Source organism: Ranitomeya variabilis, chromosome 3, assembly GCF_051348905.1.
Source record: "Ranitomeya variabilis isolate aRanVar5 chromosome 3, aRanVar5.hap1, whole genome shotgun sequence".
Classification (NCBI taxonomy): domain Eukaryota; kingdom Metazoa; phylum Chordata; class Amphibia; order Anura; family Dendrobatidae; genus Ranitomeya; species Ranitomeya variabilis.
The window spans coordinates 510,985,908-511,011,551 of record NC_135234.1 but is presented as its reverse complement, the minus strand read 5'-3'; the positions used below and the strand labels follow the sequence as shown (position 1 = coordinate 511,011,551).

Below are 25,644 nucleotides of genomic sequence, written 5' to 3'. Positions count from 1 at the left end.
CCCCATAGGATGCTCCCTGTATCACTGGCCCCATAGGATGCTCCCTGTATCACTGGCCCCATAGGATGCTCCCTATTTCACTGGCCCCATAGGATGCTCCCTATTTCACTGGCCCCATAGGATGCTCCCTATATCACTGGCCCCATAGGATACTCCCTTTATCACTGGCCCCATAAGATGCTCCCTTTATCACTGGCCCCATAGGATGCTCCCTGTATCACTGGCCCCATAAGATGCTCCCTATATTACTGTATTACTGGCCCCATAGGATGCTCCCTATATCACTGGCCCCATAGGATGCTCCCTATATTACTGGCCCCATAGGATGCTCCCTATATTACTGGCCCCATAGGGTGCTCCCTATATCACTGGCCCCATATATTGCTCCAAATATATATATATATAAAAAAAATGAAATCCTCACCTCTCGTTACTTGACGCTGCTCTGCTCTGGACTCCTCACCGTCGGCGTCTTCCTGCTCTGTGCTTCGACTGCTCAGGCAGAGGGCGCACACTGGTGACGTCATCGCGCCCTCTGACCTGAACGTCACAGTCAGAGGATGGAAGACGCTACAGCGCTGGAACCGGGAGAAGTATCGCAAGTGCCGGAGCAGGCGGGGGGGCCACTCACGGGGGCCGGCACCATAGCACGCCAGTGTCCCCGACGGCGAGGGGGCCCCCTGCCTGCTCAGGGCCCCGGCACTTGCCCGGGTGCTGACGCCCGCCCTGGGTGGGTATTACAGGCAGCGTGGCGGCTCCCTAGGGACTTTTTTTCTGTGATCGTCGGCGAGCCACATGTCAGGGGCAGGCAAGCCACATGTGGCTCGCGAGCTATGGGTTGGGGACCCCTGATTTAGTAAATGATTCCTTGGATGCGGCAAATTGCTCTGCGCTTACAGCTTCCAACGCAGTAGCTATTGGAAGGGCAGTGAGAAACTGGCGAGCGGACTCTGCATCTAAAAAGTCCTTAACATATCTTCCCTGTCTCAGCAGTCGTTTATTTGAAGAAAAACTGGACCAACTGATTCCGGATGCTACAGGCGGGAAGAGGAGTAAATTCCTCCTCCAGGAGAGAGTTAGGTGTCCTATCCGCCATCAGCTGCAGACTCGTTTTCGTTTTTTTCGCATCAATTACGGGTGGTCCTCGATGGCTAATTCCCCCGGTTCGGGGCGCCCCACTCACAGGGACAAGAGTCCTCACGCAAACTCAACCACTTGTGGAAGGGCCGCCCCAAGAGGTCCAGATCTAGGGGATCCAGGCCCTTTGACCTCGACTAAATGTCTTGCAACCTTGCCCGGACGACACCATCAGAGCAGGCGGCCGCCTACTCTTCTTTTGTCATGTGTGGCTCGCAGTCGTTCACGACGAGTGGGTCAGAGATCTGATGTCCTTTGGGTACAAAATAGAATTTTCTTCCCCTACTCCAACCCGATTCATTTTTTCCTCCAAAACATACAAACTCCCCCCCCCCCGGAGGTGGGTGCTCGGGCCTTTTACCAAGCCACGGGACGGGGTCATTACCCCGGTCCCAGAGAACGAAAGGTTCCAAGGGTTCTATTCAGACCTGTTCACGGTACCAAAGAAGGACGGTTCAGTCAGACCCATCCTGGATTTAAAGCTTCTAAACAGATTTGTTAGAGTCCGGAATTTCAGGATAGAGTCCCTCCGTTACGTCATATCCTCGATGGAACAAGGGAGCTCCTAGCCTCGATCGACATTCGGGGGGATGCCTATTTTCACATCCCAATTTTTTTCCCCCCTCACCAAAGATTTCTTTGCTTTGCGGTTCGCGGAGAACATTTTCAGTTCACGGCCTTGCCCTTTGGCCTCGCCACCACCCCCAGGGTATTCACAAAGGTAATGGCGGCTGCCATGGCCATTCTACACTCTCGGGGCTTAGTCGTTCTACCTTATCTAGATGACCTACTGATCAAAGGGCCATCTTTCCAAGCCTGTGAGGAGTGCGTCCGCATTTCTTTGGATACTCTTTCTCGGCTTGGCTGGTTAATCAACCTGAACAAGTCCTCTCCCGTTCCAGCTCAGCAGATTGCCTTCCTGGGAATGATCATGGACACTTCCCGAGGGTTGGTTATTCTCCGTTGGGACAAGGTCCTAGCCCTTCAACAGGGAGTCTGGGTGCTCTGTCATTCTTCTCCTTGTTCCATCTGTTTAGGCATGAGGATTCTCGGGAGGATGGTAGCCGCAATGGAAGCAATCCTGTTCGCCCAATTTCATCTTTGGCCCCTGCAACACGCATTCTTGGATGCATGGGACAAGAGTCCTTTTTCCCTCAATCATCCATGTCGACTGACCCCTCAGGTCAATCAGGCACTCCAGTGATGGACTCTCCGGTCCTCCCTCCCTTCAAGGAAAGTCCTTTCTCCCGGTCCATTGGTTACTTGTCACAACCGACGCCAGTCTCCTCGGCTGGGGAGCTGTTTTTCATCATCACACTGCCCAGGGGAGTTGGTCCCCGTGAGAATCTCGTCTTCCCATCAATGTCCTGGAGATCCGAGCGATTTGGCTGTCCCTACGTCAGTTCCATCGTCTCCTAGCAGGCCGACCCATCTGTATCCAGTCGGACAATGCCACAGCTGTGGCCTGCCTCAATCATCAAAGGGGCACTCGCAGCAAAGCCGCAATGCACGAGGTGGAACACATCCTTCGCTGGGCTGAAAGGAACCACTCTGTCATATCGGCCGTTCACATTTCAGGAGTGGAAAATTGGGCTGCGGATTTCCTCAACCGTCAGGGCCTGGCTTTGGGAGAGTGGTCTCTCCATCAGGAAATTTTCCAGCTGATCTGCCTTCGCTGGGGGACTCTGGAAGTAGACCTGATAGCTTCTTGGTTCAATGCCAAGGTACCTGAGTTTGTGGCCCGATCCCAGGACCCGAGAGCCATCGGGGTGGGCGCGCTGGTCCTCCCCTGGAGTCGCTTCCCTGTTCCATATCTGTTTTCCCCCTTACCCTTGATTCCAAAGGTCATCAGGAAGATCAAGGCAGAGGGGTTACCGGGTACCGGTGATTCTCACTTCCCCGGACTGGCCACGCCAAGCATGGTTGGCAACTCCCAGATCGGCCAGATCTGCTTTCTCAGGGTCTGATTTACCACCAGAACTCAAGGGCCCTGTGTTTGACGGCTTGGCCATTGAATTCTGGGTTCTGACTCGAGCTGGTTTTTCCCGCAAAGTAGTTTCCACCATGGTCAATGCTCGAAGGCCGGTGTCGGTGCGTATCTATCAATGGATCTGCAAAATCTTTGACTGGTACAGAAGCAGAGGTCGTCCTTCGCTCAATTTCAACATTCCCACCATTTTGGAATTTCTTCTGTCCGGTCTGGACTTGGGTCTAGCGCCGCATTCCCTCAAAGGGCAGGTCTCTGCCTTGTCCGTCCTGTTCCAGCGTAAGATCGCTTCCAAACCCCAGGTGAAAACGTTCTTCCAGGGAGTCTCCCACATGGTACTTTCCTATAGAGCGCCTCTAGACATCTGGGACCTTAATTTGGTCCTGGGTGTCCTACAAGAGTATCCCTTCGAGCTGTTGCAGGACATCTCCCTATCTCTCCTTTCATGGAAGGCTGCCTTCCTTGTAGCAATTACTTTGATCAGAAGGGTCTCTGAGTTAGCTGCTCTTTCCTGTCAAGCTCCCTTTCTGGTTTTTCACCGTGACAAGGTGGTCCTCAGACCGTCTCCGTCCTTCCTTCCTAAGGTGGTGTCTTCTTTTCACCTTAACAAGAATATCGTGCTTCCATTGATTTGTCCAGCTCCGGTTCACCGAGTGGAAAATGCTCTTTATTCCTTAGATTTTGTGAGGGCTCTTGGGAAGTACATATCTAGGACGGCAACTTTTCGCCAGACGGATGCCCTGTTCGTGCTCCCGGCGGGACACCGGAAGGGATTTACCGCTTCTAAGTAAACAATAGCCAGATGGATTCGGTCGACTTTTCTAGAAGCTTACCGCGTCAGAGGCAAGCCGATTACAGCGGGGATCAAGGCACACTCCACTCCGACGGTAGGCGCTTCGTGGGCCATTCGGCATCAAGCATCTGCGGAGTAGGTTTGCAAAGCGGCGACCTGGTCTAGCCTGCACACTTTCTCAAAGCATTATGATGTCCATGCTCAGGCATCTGCAGACTCGAGCCTGGGTAGACTTATCTTGTAGGCAGCACATCTTTAGATAGCAGGTGCCGTGAGTTTACTCTGTTATGATGTTACTTCCCACCCAGGGACTGCTCTGCGACCTCCCATGGTGCTGTGACCCCCAATGTGGCGAAGGAGAAATAGGGATTTTTGTGTACTCACCGTAAAATCCTTTCTCCGAGCCACGCATTGAGGGACACAGCACCCACCCTTTTGGCCTGTTGTCTATGATGAGTGTTATAGTTTTGACATGTTGTACCTCCGGTTAATTTTTTGTTAATCTCCTGCTGCTTGGTGACTGAACTGGTTCTATCCGGAGCCAGTGGGTGGTGTATACTGCAGAGGAAGAGCTAACCTTTTTTGTATTTACTTAGTGTCAGCCTCCTAGTGGCAGCAGCATACACCCACGGTCCTATGTCCCTCAATGAGTGTCTCGGAGAAAAGGATTTTACGGTGAGTACACAAAAATCCCTATTTCTTGGCCGCCTTCAGAGAATATGAATGATAACACCAAAACTTTTTTCCCACTCGTGGTTAGTGGTTGGATGAAGCCATTTTAGGTCAAACTACTGTGTTTTCTCTTTTTAAATCATAATGAAAAAAGGCCAAGAAAGCAAAAATTCTGCCGGGGTATGTAAACTTGTGAGCACAACTGTACGTGTTTTTCTAACATACCATGGATTCTTTACTCCATGTTTTTTTTTTTGTATTCAATCATATTATATAACACTGTGTACTTACTATTGCTCATTTTGCGCTTCTACCCAACTAATTCTTTTTTCCATTGAGTCTATGACCTCACGTAATTTATAAACGGAGTTGCTGAATCCTTCTAAGCTCTATGTAGAAACCGGAAGTCAATTTTCCCTGTATGAGTCATAAGTCACTGCAAAAGTCCCTGGTAGGGGGAGAAGGGAGCAGCTGGGTAAGGAGTTGAAGAGCAATGACAAGAGACTTCCCGTTTCTACATAGAGCAGAGAAAAGAGAAGAATTAGCTGGGTTGAATTGAGCAGTTGTAAGTACACAGCACTATGTATTCTGATGACTGCAATATAAACTGCTCAAAAAATAAAGGGAACACTTAAACAACAGAATATAACTAACAAGTTTACCAAACTTCTGTGAAATCAAACTGTCCACTTAGGAAGCAACACTGTTTGACAATCAATTTCACATGCTGTTGTGCAAATGGACTAGACAACAGATGGAAATTATTGGCAATTATCAAGACACACTCAATAAAGGAATGGTTCTGCAGTTGGGAACCACAGACCACTTCTCAGTACCAATGCTTTCTGGCTGATGTTTTGGTCACTTTTCAATGTTGGTTGTGCTTTCACACTCGTAGCATGAGACGGACTCTACAACCCACACAAGTGGCTCAGCAGCTCATCCAGGATGGAACATCAATGTGAGTTGTGGCAAGAAGGTTTGCTGTGTCAGCGTAGTATCCAGAGGCTGTAGGCGCTACCAGAAGACAGGCCAGTACACCAGGAGATGTGGAGGGGGCTGTAGGAGGGCAACAACCCAGCAGCAGGACCGCTACCTCAGCCTTTGTGCAAGAAGGAACACGAGGAGCACTGCAAAATGACCTCCAGCAGGCCACAAATGTGCATGTCTGCACAAACTGTTAGAAACCGACTCCATGAGGATGGTCTGAATGCCCGACGTCCACGGATGGGGGTTCTGCTCACAGCCCAACACTGTGCAGTATGCTTGGCATTTGCCACATTACACCAGGATTGGGAAATTCGCCACTGGCGCCCTGTGCTCTTCACAGATGAAAGGTTCACACTGAGCACATGTGACAGAGGTGACAGAGTCTGGAGATGCCGTGGAGAGCGATCAGCTGCCTGCAACATCCTTCAGCATGACCGGTTTGGCAGTGGGTCAGTAATAGTGTTAGGTGGCATTTCTATGGAGGGCTGCGCAGCCCTCCATGTGCTCGCCAGAGGTAGCCTGAATGCCATTAGGTACTGAGATGAGATCCGCAGACTCCTTGTGAGACAATATGCTGGTGCGGTTGGCCCTGGGTTCCTCGTAATGCTGGACAAAGCCAAACCTCATGTGGCTGGAGTGTGTCAGCAGTTCCTGCAAGAAGAAGGCATTGAAGCTATGGACTGGCCCGCCTGTTCCCCAGACCTGAATCCGATTGAACACATCTGGGACATCATGTCTCGCACCATCCACCAACGTCACATTGCACCACAGACTGTCCAGGAGTTGGCGGATGCTTTAGTCCAGGTCTGGAAGGAGATCCCTCAGGAGACCATCTGCCGCCTCATCAGGAGCATGCTCAGGCATTGTAGTGAGGTCATACAGGCACGTGGAGGCCACACACACTACTGAGCATAATTTCCTTGACTTGAGGCATTTCTACTGAAGTTGGATCAGCCTGTAACTTTTGATTTTGAGGATCATTGCAAATCCAGACCTCCGTGGTATATTGGTTGTGATTTATGTTGATAAACTTTGGGGATTTATTGTTCTCAACACATCCACTATGAAATGAATAAAGATTTACAACTGGATTATTTCATTCAGTGATATCTAGGATGTGGGATTTTAGTGTTCCCTTTATTATTTTGAGCAGTTTATTAAGAGGATAAAAACTTTGATGGGAGTGCTTCTTTAACAAATGAAGTAAGTGAAATGCAAGCACCACACAAACTAGCGATGTTAAGATAGGCGTGCCATAAGTCTAACTCGTAGTGATGTTGACCACTCAGCACGAGGATGTTTCTCTTCACTGAGGTTCATTGTACTCTCACTTGTCATGAACCATAGTATGTACAGTCCAAATTTCAGTACGGTAGATCATCTCTTGGAAGTTACAGCAAGTTTTTCCAGGTAATGTTCTTAGTGAATCACCCGGTATTTACTGACTGTGGACACTTGAGACTGATCTGCTTATGCATGAATGCAAAGCTCTTTAGAAATAAGTCCTGTTTAACTCTGATTACACATTGTATCCCTTTTTTTTATTATTTGATTTTCATTAATGTATTTAGAATAAAATTTAATTTATTGATCAGACCTTTTGATATTCCCACTGTCATGCTGCTACGGTGCAGTATAGCGCAACATCCACCAGAGGGAGCTTGAGAGGGAAGTGAGACTGCGTACACAGAGAAGCACCACAGAGCAGCAGCACTGGCGCCACCAAGTGGAGAGAGAGTGGTCAGACAAGCTGAGTCAAAAAACAGAAGTATTAAAAGGATCAGCAGTACGCGTGGTCATGAACAAGCAGGAGGTTCAGCAGCGGTCAGGAGCGGATAAGACCAAGTCAGAAGGGAGAATCAAGTCCGAATACAAGCCAAGTCAGAAACCAGAGAATCAAACCGACAAACAGGGAAATGCTGGGAAAAGGGCAGACAGAGGGAGTCAACAGACACAGGGAAAGTCAGGGATCACAGCAGGACAAATCAAGGGCTACCAGAGTCAGGTTCACACGCCAAAGACAGAACTATAGCTGACACCGGCAGCAGGATGCATAGGAGCTAAATAGCAAACCTGAACCCAGAATGAGGCAGAGCAAAGTTAACCCTAGACATGATCCGCCCGGAAAAAGGACAGACAGGATTAAACCCTGGAGCGAATCATGACACCCACTTTTCAGACAAAAAATGCAGACGTTTTCCTGCCACTATGATTAGCTCCTGGTAGAGGGAAATCGGTGATTGAGTAGTTGACGACAGTTGGGCAAAAGCTTTTGTTTTTTTGTTTTTTTCTTGGAATTGGACAAAAATGATAAATGACTCACTAGTTGGTACAGATGCCCATCTCCACTTCACTCCGTTCTTCCAGAAGACCATTGTCAGAGAGATTGCAAAGAGGAGTGTACCATGACCCATGTACGGTGGAGTGGTCCCAGGCCAAAATAAGTTTGGGATAAAATCCTGTATATCGGAGACCACAATAACCCTTCAGGTTGCTCGGTTAATCTTTGTTGCCAGATTCCATCTCCTCTGCTAAGAAAGGACCTCTCGTTACAGCTGATCACTGACTGATTCCTAGGCACTGGAAAAAAATGCCATATACCGTATATACTCGAGTATAAGCCGACCCAAGTATAAGCCGACCCCCCTAATTTTGCCACAAAAAAACTGGGAAAACTTAATGACTCGAGTATAAGCCTAGGGTGGAAAATGCAGCAGCTACTGGTAAATTTCAAAAGTAAAAATAGATACCAATAAAAGTAAAATTAATTGAGACATCAGTAGGTTAAGTGTTTTTGAATATCCATATTGAATCAGGAGCACCATATAATGCTCCATAAAGTTTGATGGGCCCCATTAGATGCTCCATATTAAAATATGCCCCATATAATCCTGCATAAAGGGTTATAAGGGCCCCATAAGATGCTCCATAGAGATATTTGCCCTATATAGTGCTGCACAAACGTTATGGCCCTATAAGATGCTCCACACAGACACTTGCCCCATATAATGCTGCACAAGCGTTATGGCCCCATAAGATGCTCCGTACAGTCACTTGCCCCATATAATGCTGCACAAGCGTTATGGCCCCATAAGATGCTCCATACAGTCACTTGCCCCATATAATGCTGCACAAGCGTTATGGCCCCATACAGATGCTCCGTACAGTCACTGCCCCTTAGTGCTGCACAATCGTTATGGCCCCATACAGATGCTCCGTACAGTCACTGCCCCTTAGTGCTGCACAATCGTTATGGCCCCATACAGATGCTCCGTACAGTCACTGCCCCATATGCTTTTGCTGCAATAAAAAAAAAATAAAAATCACATACTCACTTCTCTTCGCTCAGGACCCCCGGCACTTTCAATATTTACCTGCTCCTCGTGCGGCTCCGTCTTCAGCACTGACGTTCAGCAGAGGGCGCGCACTGACTACGTCACCGCGCCCTCTGACCTGAGCATCAAAGCCAGAGGACGCTGATGATGAAGCCGCACCGTAAGGAGGAGCGGTAAATATCGCGCTGCGCAGCGCTGTATACTCACCTACTGCTGGCACTGTGCAGTCCCTGCTTCTTCCAGCGCTGCATCTTCTTCCTGTATTGAGCGGTCACAGTTACCGCTCATTACCGAAATGAATATGCGGCTCCACCTCTATGGGAGGTGGAGCCGCATATTCATTACTGTAATGAGAGGGACCATGTGACCGCTCAGTACAGGAAGAATATGCAGCGCTGGAAGAAGCAGGGACCGCACCAGCAGTAGGTGAGTATAATTAGATAGCCCCCGCCCCCCCCTCCCCTGCCGACCCCCGGGTATGACTCGAGTATAAGCCGAGGGGGAGACTTTCAGCCCAAAAAAATGGGCTGAAAATCTCGGCTTATACTCGAGTATATACGGTATGCTAGAGGCTGATAGAATTGGGTCATATAAAATGAGATATAGAGCATTATCAGCAGATGAATCTGCGAATACATTTAACAAAACCTAGTTTGAATGGCAGATATGATATATGATCCTCCTTCTTGGCTCTGATGGTAAGGTGTCTGCACCATTTTACCTCTATACTACAGTGGGGGAAATAAGTATTTGATACACTGACGATTTTGCAAGTTTTCCCACCTACAAAAAATGGAGAGGTATGCCATTTTTATCATAGGTACACTTCAACTGTGAGAGACAGAATCTGAAAATGAAAACCAGAAAATCATTGTATGATTTTTAAATAATTAAATTGCATGAAATATGTATTTGATCACCTACCAACCAGCAAAAATATTTGCTCTCGCATACCTGTTAGTTTTTCTTTAAGAAGCCCTTTTACTCTTCACTCATTACCTGTATTATTTGCACCTGTTTGAACGCGTTACCTCTATAAAAGATACCTGTCCACACACTCAATCGCACTCCAATCTGTCCACCATGGCCAAGAACAAAGAGCTGTCTAAGGACACCAGGGACAAAATTGTACATATGCACAAGGCTGGGATGGGCTACAAGACAATAGGCAAGCAGCTTGGTGAAAAGGCAACAACTGTTGCTGCAATTATTAGAAAATGGAAGAGACCCAAGATGACTGTCAATCTTTTTTTGTCTGGGGCTCCAAGTAAAATCTCGCCTCGTGGGGTATGGATGATTCTGAGAAAAGTCAAGAATCAGCCCAGAACTACATGTGAGGACCTGGTCAATGACCTGAAGATTGATGGGACCACAATCTCAAACATTACCGTTAGCTTAGTGTGTTACTATCATGGATTAAAATCCTGCAGGCCACCCAAGGTCCCCCTGCTCACACCAGCACATGTCCAGGACCATTTGAAGTTCGCCAATTACCATCTGGATGATCCAGAAGATGCATGGCAGAAGGTCATGTGCTCAGATGAGACCAAAATAGAATTTTTTGTTATCAATTTCACTCGCCGTGTTTGGAGGAAGAAGGTTGAGTACAACCTAAAGAACACCGTCCCAACCATGAAGCTTGGTGGTGGAAACATCATACTTTGGGGGGTGCTTTTCTGCTAAGGGGCAGGATGGATGGATGGGTCATGTATTGCGAGATTTTGGCCAACAACTATAAGAGCATTGAAGATTGGTCTTGGCTGGGTCTTCCAGCATGACAATGACCCCAAACACAGCCAGGGCAGCTAAGGAGTGGCTCCATAACAAGCATTTCAAGGTCCTGCAGTGGTCTAGCCAGTCTCCAGACCTAAACCCAATAGAAAATCTTTGGAGGGAGCTGAAACTCAGTGTTGCCCAGTGACCTGAAATATCTGGAGAAGATCTGTATGGAGGAGTGGGCCAATATTCCTGCTGCAGTGTGTGAAAACTTGGTCAAGAACGACAGGAATCGTCTGACCTCTGTAATTGTAAACAAAGTTTTCTCTACCAAATATTAGGTTCTGTTTTTCTACTGTATCAAATACTTATTTCATGCAATAAAATACAAATTAATTATGTAAAAATCACAATTTTATTTTCTGGTTTTTAGTTTAGATTCTGTTTCACAGTTGAAGTGTACCTACGATAAAAATTACAGACCTCCACATTTTTATAGGTGGTAAAACTTGCCTGTTTCTTCCGCTGTTATGAAATAGAATGACTGTTCAAACCAAGTCCCGTCGCTCGGTGCTTAACGGCTGGGCCAATCATTTATATATACCTTCCCATCTGCTTGTTTTCCCTCCATCTCCACCCATCTCTTCTTTGATTCACAGCTCTTGCTTCATAGAGCCAGAGAAGGGTGGAGATAGTGGGAAGGTGTATTTAAATAATTATTTACCCCGCCACCCTTCCCATGATGCACCGATCGTCTGTACTTGGTTTGAACAGTCATTCTTTGCTGACAATCTCATTAAATACTTTAATGTTATCCACATACATAGCCAACAGTGTTTTATCTTTACTAAAACCCCTTTTATTTATGGATTATTAAACAGTGCATTCAGATTGTGTTTATTAATATTTCTAAAGAATCTTGACAATTTCCTCTTTTCTCATGAAATAGATGCCGATAGGAAAAGTTTGTACACCCTCTTCCTAGAGTCTGTGCAGTCCCGACTACAGCATGGAAAAGAATTGGGACCTGACAGCATTACAGAACAGCAGGTGAACAAGCAGAGCTTAATAAAGATGCAGTCAATAGTGGCCAAGCACCTGGAGCTGAATGATGTGCATGATCCATTGCTGGCCATCAACTTTGCAAGGTAAGAGCTAAAATATTCATGTTCGAGCCCCCATATGTGTTTAAATAATAAAGCCTAGCTGATGAAGAAATTTAAGAAACATTTAAATGCATGAATTATGTAAATTATTTAACATAATTTTAATGTTTTCCTTAAAGGTTATATTTGGAGCAGAGTGATTTCCTTGACACATTTACTTGTGAAGATATCAGTGTGGATAGATCCTCAGAATCTGTTACTTGTCAGTCGTTTGAACTGACCCTTCGATCATGCCTTTACCCCCACATTGACAAACAGTATCTGGAGTGCTGTGGGAACCTCATGCAAACTCTGAAGGAAGATTATAAGTAAGTGGCCAAACTCCGATTAATTGCAATTGTCAACGTGTATGATAAGCCGGATACAGCTTGCCACTCATTCCCTTTCTTCTTCAGCTATCTTTATTGAAATTTTAAATTTTGAGGGAGGAAAGAGGGGGTAGGTAAGAATTTGAAAATTGGTGTAAAGGGAAAGGAAAGAGGGAGTGTAACTGGGGAAGAGAAGGAAAAAAGGAGGAGGGAAGGAAAATTAAAATAAACAAACCCTACAAAAATAGGGAGAAGAGACAAGTAGCATACTATTCATAATATAAACACATCACAGTTAACTGTTGCTCAAATTCCAACCTCTGTAAATCAAGCATAATGTTACATGTATAGTTATTACCTAAAATATAATATCTAATACAAAAAAGAAAGGCAAGAAAATAATGTATGCAAACTTGTCGTGTCCGGAGAACCCTAAAGTAACCCAAGACTGTTTCGAGGGAAAGTTTGGTTCATTCTGTAGCCATTGCAAGTGGAGTATACTGAGTCCATACTCTTAATAGACAGGCTGTATTAGTTATCCATGATTACAGGCTTAATAATAAATTGCAATCCAAGGAAGAAAGAAGTTTTTGAGAGAGTTGTAGAAAAATAAGCCAGGATAATTGATCAAATTGAAAGTAGCGACAAAAAAATGACAAATATAAGCAGTCAAGTAGAAACTGAGGTTAGAGATGGAGAGTCAAGAGAAGGAGTAGAAGTTTTTATACCAATTTGTCTCAAAAAATCAACACCTTCTTCTGGGGGAGAGATAATAAAGGTCTTGGCTGCATATTTAATTTGTAGATTTGAAGTTTGGGTCCAATGATATATTATTTTGGCACGAAGGAGTTCCCGTGTAACTTGGTGGAAAGATCTTCCTTTCTGTATTGTAGTCTTTGACAGGTCCTTGAATAAAATGATATCATTGTAAGGGGCTGGTTGTTTTTTGAGTCTTTCGTTAGCGCAAGTAATTTCTTACCCAGGTGTAACGAAATGACACGATCACGTCTCTTGTTACGTTTGATGGGAGAAAGTTCGGTTTGCGGATTCTAAAAGCTTTTTCTACCATGTCTCTTACTTTTGGAAGAAGATGGGAAATCATTTTTGTTAAATATTTTTCCAATTGGGAGGAGTGGATTGACTCCGGGATACCCCTAACCTTAAGATTGTTCTTCCTCTTTATGTCTTCATAGCTGGCAAGACATATTTTAAAAGACGAAATGTCTTTTTGAATTTGTTTTAGAGAGGTTGAATATGCAGGTAAGTCTTGGAAGTTGTGAAGCAATGGAGTATCAAGATTCCTTGAATTATTATTCAGATTTTTAAGTGTTTGTGGGAGCAAAATCGAAGCATCAAACCTATTAAAAACAGTGGTTTTAGGTAAGCGTAACAATATTTCTTTGAAAAGCTTCTTAATGAAGATCTCGGTAGCTTTGATTTCATTTGGCTGAGGAAAGTTGGGCTTCAACAAACCAGTTTCCAGAAAACCACCTATATTTCCCACATTCAAGTATTTGGTTCCTATAGTGTCAATTGATGTTAATAGGGCTTTACATATATTTATCATAAAAATTTTAGAGGGAGAGCTTGATGAAGCAGATAGATTGTCATTTTTTTGTGAATAAAGAGGAATAATCACTAGTATCATTACAAAATTGTTCCTGTTTAGAATTACTGTAGTTTGAATGCTTTGAGAGCTTCCCTGAATATTTAGATTTCTCGGAGTCAATAGATCCCTCTGAGTACGAACATGAAGAGGCGATTTCTTCAGAATCAATATCATTAAGAGAATAATTTTCGACCAAATCAGAGGAAACCGATGTATCAATAAAATCCTCAGTCAAACCCCTCCATTCCCACCTTTGAATTAGAAGAATCTGATTCCGATTGAAAAGAATATTTTGTGTCGTTTAGTTCTGCCTCATTATCCATATCACTATGAATGGTGTCACTAGGTAGATTTTCAATAGAATGACCTGAATGTGCTTTAATAGAAAACTCATCAAATTTTTCCCGTCTCCCATGACAGCACACCTGAGAGAGGGATCCGCCCAGTCAGGACAGGAAACCTACTGAAATAAAAGGGCGGTACCTCTCCCTCGCTTCAGTTGGGTTTCCTGTCCTGATGGGAACCCTTGTGCTGAAGAACGGCCTAAAAATAGATTTTGTTTATCCACCGCGACAGACTTTTATTTCAACACCCCAAAGAAAAACCCCGGAAGAGCAGCTAGCCTTGGAAACAGAGGTACTAGAGCTGGTTTCAAAACGTGTTCTGGTAGAAGTCCCGCGGGAGGAACAGGGAAAAGGTTTTTATTCCCCTCTTTTTTTGATAAAAAAACCAGACGGGTCACTAAGAACTATTGTCAATCTAAGAAACCTCAACCAATCGGTAGTAAACTGTTCCTTCAAAATGGAGTCTGTAAATACAGCGATAAAACTCTTGTTTCCACAGTGCTTCATGGCAGCTATCGATTTAAAGGACGCCTATTATCACGTCCCAATTCATCAAGATTTTCAAAAATTCCTAAGGGTAGCGGTTTATGTCCAAGGTTGTCTCAGGCACTATCAGTACGCTGCCCTCCCATTCGGCCTGTCAATAGCGCCAAGAATTTTTACCAAGCTGATGTCAGAGGTCATGTCCTTCCTCCGCTCGCGGGACGTAGTAATAGTTCCATATCTGGACGACTTCCTGATAATAGGGAACTCAGCGGCGCACTGCCTGTCACAAATAGAAGAGGTTATGACGACACTAGAATTGCTAGGGTGGAAAATAAATCTTGCCAAATCAAGGTTAACGCCGGAGCCGGTTCAGTCCTTTCTAGGCCTGGTTCTGGACTCCAGGCGTCAGCTTTGTCTCCTACCAGAAAACAAGCTGGTCAAAATTCAAAATCTTGTGGAAACAGCAATTCAACACCCTGTAATGACTTTGAGAAAAGCAATGTCCTTGCTGGGCTCTCTGACGTCCTGTATACCCGGAGTAAGATGGGCTCAGTTCCATCTAAGATTATTGCAGTGGGAGGTCCTGTCGGCGCAAAAACTGTTAAAAGGGCGTTTAGAGGGCAAGCTGTGTCTTTCATTGGGAGTAACAGATTCCCTAAAATGGTGGACCATAAGAAATCATTTAACATCTGGGGTCCAGTGGGTAACTCCGATAGAGCAGGTCATCACCACAGACGCAAGCGGTACAGGATGGGGAGCTCATTTAGGGACTCTCTCAGTTCAGGGATCTTGGTCCCATCTAGAGTCACAACAGGCGTCAAATTTAAGGGAATTATGGGCCGTAGAAAGAGCTGTGAAACACTTCCTTCCCATCATTCAGGGCCACCATACCAGGGTCATGTCGGACAATTGCGCAGTGGTGGCATATATCAACCACCAAGGGGGGACAAGATCCCCTTCCCTAATGAAGTCAGCGTCTGTCCTCCTACAACTAGCAGAGCACCACCTGCTATCCCTCTCTGCTCTTCACATAAGGGGAATCGTAGCAGACTACCTAAGTCGCAAGACACTGAGGCAGGGGGAATGGTCTTTAAATCCCCGGGTCTTTCAAGAGATAGTGCAGGCCTGGGGCTTACCTGTGATAGATTTGTTTGCCACTCTAAACAACAGGAAGGTAGACAGGTTCTGTTCACTAGACCCGAGGGAGAATCCCTTCGCGGTAGATGCCCTGCAGATTCAATGGGATTTCAGTCTCGCTTATGTGTTTCCACCAATAGCAATGATTCCAGCAGTAGTGAGGAAAATCAGAATGGAGCAAGCGAGAGTAATCTTGATTGCTCCATTTTGGCCGAAAAGACCTTGGTTCTCCCTCCTGAGACAAATGTCTATAACCGATCCGTGGATCCTACCAGAGATTCCGGACCTACTAACCCAGGGCCCAATATGCCACTCTCAGGTGAAGGGCTTCCATCTTGCAGCCTGGAATTTGAGAGGGCATTACTGAGTAGGCGGGGGTTTTCGCCGGGGTTAGTTTCCACCTTATTAAAAAGTAGAAAACCAGTAACATCTAGAATTTATGGTAGAACGTGGAAAAAGTTTCTGGATTTTTCGGGGCAACCTTTGGGGGACAAGGCTCCTGTGGGTACCATCTTAGAATTTTTACAAGCGGGTTTACAACTGGGGTTGGCAACTAATACGCTTAAGGTCCAGGTGTCGGCATTAGGTGCCTTATATAATTGCAATCTTGCCTCCAATAGATGGGTGTCCCGCTTTATTAAATCCTGTAGTAGGTCTAGACCGATAAAAATTCAGAGAGTTCCCCCGTGGGATTTAAATCTGGTATTAGATGCTCTAACCAATAGTCCATTTGAACCCCTGCAGGAATCATCGTTAACCCCTTCACCCCCAAGGGTGGTTTGCACGTTAATGACCGGGCCAATTTTTACAATTCTGACCACTGTCCCTTTATGAGGTTATAACTCTGGAACGCTTCAACGGATCTTGGCGATTCTGACATTGTTTTCTCGTGACATATTGTACTTCATGATAGTGGTAAAATTTCTTCGATATAACTTGCGTTTATTTGTGAAAAAAACGAATATTTGGCGAAAATTTTGAAAATTTCGCAATTTTCCAACTTTGAATTTTTATGCCCTTAAATCACAGACATATGTCACGCAAAATACTTAATAAGTAACATTTCCCACATGTCTACTTTACATCAGCACAATTTTGGAACCAAAATTTTTTTTGGTGACGGAGTTATAAGGGTTAAAAGTTGACCAGCAATTTCTCATTTTTACAACACCATTTTTTTTTAGGGACCACATCTCATTTGAAGTCATTTTGAGGGGTCTATATGATAGAAAATACCCAAGTGTTACACCATTCTAAAAACTGCACCCCTCAAGGTACTCAAAACCACTTTCAAGAAGTTTATTAACCCTTCAGGTGTTTCACAGGAATTTTTGGAATGTTTAAATAAAAATAAACATTTAACTTTTTCACTCAAAATTTGTTTCAGCTCCAATTTGTTTTATTTTACCAAGGGTAACAGGAGAAAATAGACCCCAAAATTTGTTGTACAATTCGTCCTGAGTACGCTGATACCCCATATGTGGGTGTAAACCATTGTTTGGGCGCAGGGCAGAGCTCGGAAGGAAAGGAGCGCCATTTGACTTTTCAATGCAAAATTGACTGGAATTAAGATGGGATGCCATGTTGCGTTTGGAGAGCCCCTGATGTGCCTAAACATTAAAAAAACCCACAAGTGACACCATTTTGGAAAGTAGACCCCTTAAGGAACTTATCTAGATGTGTGTTGAGCACTTTGACCCAACAAGTGCTTCACAGAAGTTTATAATGCAGAGCCGTAAAAATAAAAATCATATTTTTTCACAAAAATGATCTTTTCGCCCCCATTTTTTTATTTCCCCAAGGGTAAGAGAAGAAATTAGACCACAAAAGTTGTTGTGCAATTTGTCCTGAGTACGACGATACCCCATATGTGGGGGTAAACCACTGTTTGGGCGCATAGCAGAGCTCGGAAGGGAAGGAGCGCTATTTTACTTTTCAATGCAAAATTGACTGGAATTAAGATGGGATGCCATGTTGCGTTTGGAGAGCCCCTGATGTGCCTAAACATTAAAAACCCCCACAAGTGACACCATTTTGGAAAGTAGACCAACTAAGGAACTTATCTAGATGTGTTTTGATAGCTTTGAACCCCCAAGTGTTTCACTACAGTTTATAACGCAGAGCCGTGAAAATAAAAATTCCTTTTTTTTTCACAAAAATGATTTTTTAGCCCCCAGTTTTGTATTTTCACAAGGGTATCAGGATAAATTGGGCTCCAAAAGTTGTTGTCCAATTTGTCCTGAGTACGTTGATACCCCATATGTGGGGGGGAACCACTGTTTGGGTGCATGACAGAGCTCGGAAGGGAAGGAGCGTCATTTGGAATGCAGACTTAAATGGATTGGTCTGCAGGCGTCACGTTGCATTTGCAGAGCCCCTGATGTACCCAAACAGTACAAACCCCCCACAAGTGACCCCATATCGGAAACTAGACCCCCCAAGGAACTTATCTAGATGTGTTGTGAGAACTTTGAACCCCCAAGTGTTTCACTACAGTTTACAACGCAGAGCCGTGAAAATAAAAAATCTTTTTTTTCCCACAAAACTTATTTTTTGGCCCCCAGTTTTGTATTTTCCCAAGGGTAGCAGGAGAAATTGGACCCCAAAAGATGATGTCCAATTTGTCCTGAGTACGCTGATACCCCATATGTTGGGGTAAACCCCTGTTTGGGCACACGGGAGAGCTCTGAAGGGAAGGAGCACTGTTTTCCTTTTTCAACGCAGAATTGGCTGGAATTCAGATCGGATTCCATGTCCCGTTTGGAGAGCCCCTGATGTGCCTAAACAGTGGAAACCCCCCAATTATAACTGAAACCCTAATCCAAACACATCCCTAACCCTAATCCCAACGGTAACCCTAACCACTCCTCTAACCCAGACACACCCAACCCTATTCCCAACCGTAAATGTAATCCAAACCCTAACCCTATCTTTAGCCCCAACCCTAACTGTAGCTCCAACCCTAGCCCCAACCCTAACCCTAGCCCTAACCCTAGCAATAACCCTAGCCCTATCACTAGCCCTAACACTAGCCGTAACACTAGCCCTAACCCTAGCCCTAACCCTATCCCCAACCCTAGCCCTAACCCTAACCCTAGCCCCAACCCTAGCCCTAACCCTAGCCCTAACCCTAGTCCTAACCCTTGCCCTAACTCTAGTCCTAACTCTAGTCCTAACTCTAGTCCTAACTCTAGCCCTAACCCTAGCCCTAACCCTAGCCCTAACCCTTGCCCTAACCCTAGCCCTAACTCTAGTCCTAACTCTCTAGCCCTAACCCTAACCCTAATGGGAAAATGGAAATAAATACATTTTTTAATTTTTTTATTTTTCCCTAACTAAGGGGGTGATGAAGGGGGGTTTAATTTACTTTTATAGCGGGTTATTTAGCGGATTTTTATGATTGGCAGCTGTCACACACTGAAAGACGCTTTTCATTGCAAAAAATATTTTTTGCGTTACCACATTTTGAGAGCTGTAATTTTTCCATATTTGAGTCCACAGAGTTATGTGAGATCTTGTTTTTTGCGGGACGCGTTGACGTTTTTATTGGTAACATTTTCGGACACGTGACATTTTTTGATCGCTTTTTATTCCGATTTTTGTGAGGCAGAGTGATCAAAAACCAGCTATTCATGAATTTCTTTTGGGGGAGGCGTTTATACCGTTCCGCGTTTGGTAAAATTGATAAAGCAGTTTTATTCGTCGGGTCAGTACGATTACAGCGATATCTCATTTATATCATTTTTTTATGTTTTGGCGCTTTTATACGATAAAAACTATTTTATAGAAAAAATAATTATTTTGGTATCGCTTTATTCTCAGGACTATAACTTTTTTATTTTTTTGCTGATGATGCTGTATGGCGGCTCGTTTTTTGCGGGACAAGATGACGTTTTCAGCGGTACCATGGTTATTTATATCAGTCTTTTTGATCGCGTGTTATTCCACTTTTTGTTCGGCGGTATGGTAATAAAGCGTTGTTTTTTGCCTCGTTTTTTTTTTTTTTCTTACGGTGTTTACTGAAGGGGTTAACTAGTGGGGCAGTTTTATAGGTTGGTTCGTTACGGACGCGGCGATACTAAATATGTGTACTTTTATTGTTTTTTTTATTTTATTTAGCTAAAGAAATGTATTTATGGGAATAATTTTTTTTTTTTTTCTTTATTTAGGATATTTTTTTTTTTTTTTTTTTTTTACACACATGTGGGGAATTTTTTTTTAACTTTTTTACTTTGTCCCAGGGGAGGACATCACAGATCATTGATCTGGCAGTGTGCACAGCACTCTGCCAGATCTGCGATCTGCTGTGCAGGGCTGCAGGCTTACCAAGTGTCTGCTCTGAGCAGACACTCGGTAAGCCACCTCCCTCCCTGCAGGACCCGGATGCCGCGGCCATCTTGGATCCGGGACCTGCGGCGAGGAGGGAGGTAGGAGACCCTCAGAGCAACGCGATCACATCGCGTTGCTCCGGGGGTCTCAGGGAAGCACGCAGGGAGCCCCCTCCCTGCACGATGCTTCCCTATACCGCCGGTACCGCCGGTGCCGGGGGTTAATGTGCCGGGGGCGGTCCGTGACCGCTCCTGGCACATAGTGCCGGATGTCAGCTGCGATATGCAGCTGACACCCGGCCGCGATCGGCCGCGCTCCCCCCGTGAGCGCGGCCGATCGGCTATGACGTACTATCCCGTCGAGGGTCAGATAGGCCCAGGTCACCTCGACGGGATAGTACGTCTAAGGTCACAGAGGGGTTAAAGATACTCACTCTTAAAACGGTACTCCTGGTTGCGTTAACATCAGCCCGTAGAGTGAGTGACTTACAGGCCCTGTCCGTCTCCCCTCCTTACACGCAAATTTTTTGATGACAGGGTAGTACTCAGACCAGATCCGGCATACCTTCCAAAGGTTGTACTTAAATTTCATAGAAGTCAAGAGATTGTGTTGCCCTCCTTTTGTAATAATCCTAGGAACCCAGTGGAGGAAAAATTTCATACACTGGATGTGAGGAGAGCTATTGTGCAGTACATATCCTTGACTAGTCAGTGGAGAAAAGATCAATCCCTTTTCGTAGCCTTCCAGGGTAGTAGGAAAGGATATGGGGTATCCAAGGGTACTATTGTCAGGTGGATTAGGGAGGCTATTTCCTTATCCTATGCTTCCTGTGGCGCCCCGATCCCTGATGACATCAAGGCTCACTCCACCAGGGCCGTGTCTACTTCCTGGGCTGAGAAAGCAGAGGTATCGATAGATCAAATTTGTAAAGCCGCTACCTGGTCCTCTCCGTCTACCTTCTTTAGACACTACCGGCTAGATCTATCCTCCTCGTCTGACCATACCTTAGGTAGAAGGGTGCTACAAGCGGTGGTCCCTCCCTAAGGTGGTTCTTTCTCCAAAAATCTCTCAGGTGTGCTGTCATGGGAGACGGGAAAACACCAAGGTTACTTACCGGTAGCCGGTTTTTCCGGAGCCCATGACAGCACCTGTATATTCCCTCCCTTCTTTTTTTCACCCTTTGGTGCGCACTTTTTAGCTGGGTGTATTTTGTTATATTTATAATGTGGTGATGGATTACCATGTACTAACCAAAAGGGCCTCTCATGCTCTGAAAACCAACTGAAGCGAGGGAGAGGTACCGCCCTTTTATTTCAGTAGGTTTCCTGTCCTGACTGGGCGGATCCCTCTCTCAGGTGTGCTGTCATGGGCTCCGGAAAAACCGGCTACCGGTAAGTAACCTTGGTGTTTCCCTTAATTAATAGCCCCATTTTTGGCCAATAGAGAAACCATCGAATGTTCCTGATTTGTATTTAGTTGTTTCAGATTCAATGACCTGTCCAGTAAATTAGCTGTATTGTGTTCAGATATCTCCATATCATTAGAAATGGGTATAACAGTGTCATAAGAAATATGGGATGCAATGAAGGGTTGATGCTGCATGTCATTATGACCTTCTAATAAATACCCATCCTTTGCATTTAGCTGAGAAATGCTAATCAAATTAGGTGTGTTACATCTGTTTAGTAATAAAGGTTGCTGCAAATTGCTTTGTATTTGTAGCGCATATGCACTCGCCCCCTCCTTCTGTTGTTTTCCTGTGTTGTGGACTCCTCCTTTCTTCTTCTTCCCGAAGTCGTGGGTTGAATTTTTATTGTAAAAAAAAAAAAAAAGGCTCCTTCTCCTATCACTAGAGACTGGCATAGCCTGCACAGGTCCTCCGTGTTCCATATTATAGGCTCATGTCCCGGTATGCCTCCGTAGCGGTGATATGCCTCTTGTCACCGCCGCGGTCTTAGGGCAAGCCCTCTCCCTCTTAGCTGGAAGGGATTTCCTATTATATGAGAGGGAACCCCCTCTCATGCTCCGATGATCAGGGAGAGCTCCGAGCAACATCCGCAGCTTCGGGGATGATCGCTCCTCTCCAGTATAACTGAGCAGCGGTGACGTAGCTCCAGACATTGCCGCTGTGTCCCGGCTTCTATTCTTTCTTCCGGCTTCCGGGGAGACCCCGTTGACGCGTGGGAATCTCCCCTCCCAGGTCCTGGTGCACCGACGAAGCCGCAGAGGGCTTCACCGACCGCAGCACAGGAGGGGCTTCCCCTGTAGTAATAATCAGAGGCGCCGTGCTTACCTCCGGTGATGGCACTGGTCCGGTTCCTGTCAGATGGCTGGTCTTCTCTCCTGTAACATTACAGAGGGAACAGCTGATTTAGTGATCTCTCCTCCCTGACCTGGCAGAAGGGGAGAGCCTGGTCTCAGATCTTGTTGTAATCAGCTGTAATTGTATCCGCTGGGCATCATTCAATAAAGTATCCTTATTTTCAGTATTTTCATGTTTCCAAGTTTTGTTCCTCCTTGCAGTAGATGTATTGTGAACTCTGTAAAATTCATTGTTCAAGTCTTCTTGGGTGGCCATTTTAGCTTTCAGCTTCACAGAGGACAAGAGCTGTAATACCCAATTTCACCAAGTCTTTTATTTTTCTTCAAATAAAGGCTTTTTTCTTCGTAAATTAATCTTTCTTCCGTTTTGTAAATGATAGCATGGTCCTGATGTGTTTCCACCACTTGTAATCCAAAAAGGTCCACTTTAAGTATGCCAAAAAGTTGCTTTTATAGGGAAAATCCAGGAGCTACTGTAAAAGCATGTCTGCTCCTGGGCCCTGAAAATCACGCCCCTCCACTCATTCCCTTTCTGGCTTCTGGTGGGGCAGGCAATTCTCTTTTGAGTTACCCTTCTAGTGAGTAGCAGAGCTGTAGTATTAGTGGAACTGTAAAGCTCCACACAAGTTCTGCTGTAACACATTCAGATATTATTAGTTTGTTTGCAGTGTTCATTCTTATTACTATATTAACACACCGTGCTAATAGTGCATGTTAACCAGCACACAGGTACAGGATTGTGGTTACACAGGTCTGATAAGAGTAGCTTGTCAAAAGCTGAGAGAGATGAGCAGCTAACTGCTGTAATCAATGGGCTGGAGAGGTGTGGCTGGCATGTTAGGAGTCAACTCCTCTCCTGGAATAAGTACATAAAAACCATTCATAAATAAATCTCAGAATAGGAAGTGTGCAAAACAAAGATAACCTATTGGTTTTATTGATAAGTCATATTTAAAACAGAAAATCTAAAACAATAAGGTAACTCATCCCAAAAGACAGAAGCAGGAATAATACATTAAATAACAGTGGATACAGACAAGCATGATTCTTAAACAAAGTAGTACCAGTATATTTGTGTAGGTAGATCACAAAGTGATTTAGTGCAGTTCACAGAATTTAATGCTAGAGTTAATACGCTAAATTATGACAATAATAATTATTGTGAAAATCACCAACCACTAGTCTAATATATTTTTCAGTGCATTTGTGTTATATAGACTAATGATTGGTGCTTTTCACAATAATTATTATCATTTGGCCTATTAACTCTAGCACTAAATCACTTTGTGATATTAATACACAAATATACTGGTACTACTTTAACAATCGTGCTTGTCTGTATCAACTGTTATTTATTGTATTATTCCGGGCGTCCCTCTTTTGGCATGAGGTTCCTTATTGTTTTAGATTTTCTCTGTTTTTAATAGGAGATTTTTTTTTATTGATAATAATAATTTTATTTATATAGCGCCAACATATTCTGCAGCGCTTTACAAATTATAGAGGGTATTTGTACAGACAATAGACATTACAGCATAACAATAGTCACTGTTCAAAACAGATACCAAGAAGAGTGAGGGCCCTGCTTGCAAGCTTACAAACTATGAGGAAAAAGGGGAGACACGAGAGGTGGATGGTAACAATTGCTTTCGTTGTTCGGACCAGCCATAGTGTAAGGATCGGGTGTTCATGTAAAGCTGCATGAACCAGTTAACAGCCTAAATATGTAACAGTACAGACACAGAGGGCTATTAACTGCATAAAGTGTATGAGAACATGATGCGAGGAACCTGATTATGGTTTGTTTTTTGAATGGGCAACACAGGGATAGTTAGGTTAATGTGTTGAGGCGGTAGACCAGTCTGAACAAATGCGTTCTTTAGGGCATGCTTAAAACTGTGGGGATTAATCTTATTAACCTGGCTAGTGCATTCCAAAGAATTGGCGCAGCACGTGAAAAGTCTTAGAGGAGACAGGAGTGGGTGGTTCTGATTATTGAGGATGTTAACCTCGGGTCATAAGCAGAACGGAGAGCACGGGTAGGGTGGTAGACTGAGACTAGGGAGGAGATGTAGGGTGGTGCTGAGCCATGGAGTGCTTTGTGGATGAGGGTAATAGTTTTGTACTGGATTCTGGAGTGGATGGGTAACCAGTGTAATGACTGGCACAAGGTAGAGGCATCGGTGTAACGGTTGGTGAGGAATATGATCCTGGCTGCAGCATTCAGGACAGATTGGAGAGGGGAGAGTTTGGTAAGAGGGAGGCCGATTAGTAGAGAGTTACAATAGTCCAGAAGAGAATGAATGAGTGAAACAGTAAGAGTTTTTGCAGAGTAGAAAGTAAGAAAAGGGCGAATTCTAGAAATGTTTTTGAGATGCAGATAAGAAGAGCGAGCCAGTGATCGGATGTGGGGGGTGAATGAAAGCTCGGAATCAAGTATGACCCCAAGGCAGCGGGCATGTTGCTTGGGAGTAATGGTGGAACCACACACGGAGATGGCAATGTCAGGCAAAGGTAGGTTAGTAGAGAGAAAGAACACGATGTGTTCAGTTTTTGACAAGTTCAGTTTCAGATAGAGGGAGGACATGATAGAGACAGCGGTAAGACAATCACTGGTGTTTTCTAAAAAGGCAGGCGTGATATCAGGAGAAGAAGTGTATCATTGGGTGTCATCAGCATAGAGATGGAACTGGAAACCAAATCTACTGATTGTTTGTCCAATAGGGGCAGTATACAAAGAGAAGAGGAGGGGACCTAGGACTGATCCTTGAGGAACCCCAACAGTAAGGGGAAGGTGAGAGGAGGAGGAACTAGCAAAAGATACAGTGAAGGAGCGGTCAGAGAGATAGGAGGAGAACCAGGAGAGAACGGTGTCCTTGAGGCCGATGGAGCGGAGCATAGTGAGGAGGAGCTGATGATCCACAGTGTCGAATGCTGTGGAGAGATCCAAGAGAATTAGCATGGAGTAGTGACCATTAGATTTAGCTGTTAGTAGATCATTAGAGACTTTAGTGAGGGCAGTTTCAGTAGAGTGTAAAGTGCGGAAACCGGATTGTAGAGGGTCGAGAAGAGATTAAAAGGATTCAAAACTTGAGGACTTGAGAAAGGCTCATTTGGAGCCGAAAGGTTGCCCAGACATGTGGGTTTAATAAATCCACAGTTTTTCAGATGATATGGAGTGCTGCCTACTTTTTTGAATCTTGTGTACTTCGGACAATCCATGGACAGGTTGCCTGGGGGCCTTGCACCCGAAGAGAAGTAAAAGAATTTTGAGCTGTTCCTATTTTTATTAATAAATGGGTCGAGAAGAGAG

At 44.8% G+C, this 25,644-nt stretch overlaps 1 protein-coding gene across 1 annotated transcript in view; it reads left to right on the top strand.

Moving 5' to 3' along the window:
• The window catches only part of TUBGCP5 (tubulin gamma complex component 5), a 96,577-nt gene that overhangs the window by 41,515 nt on the left and 29,418 nt on the right, over positions 1-25,644 (top strand). The window contains exons 14-15 of the mRNA XM_077296894.1: positions 11,580-11,778; positions 11,916-12,104. Coding sequence (XP_077153009.1) covers positions 11,580-11,778; positions 11,916-12,104 — 388 coding nt within the window. The remainder of the gene's footprint in view (positions 1-11,579; positions 11,779-11,915; positions 12,105-25,644) is intronic.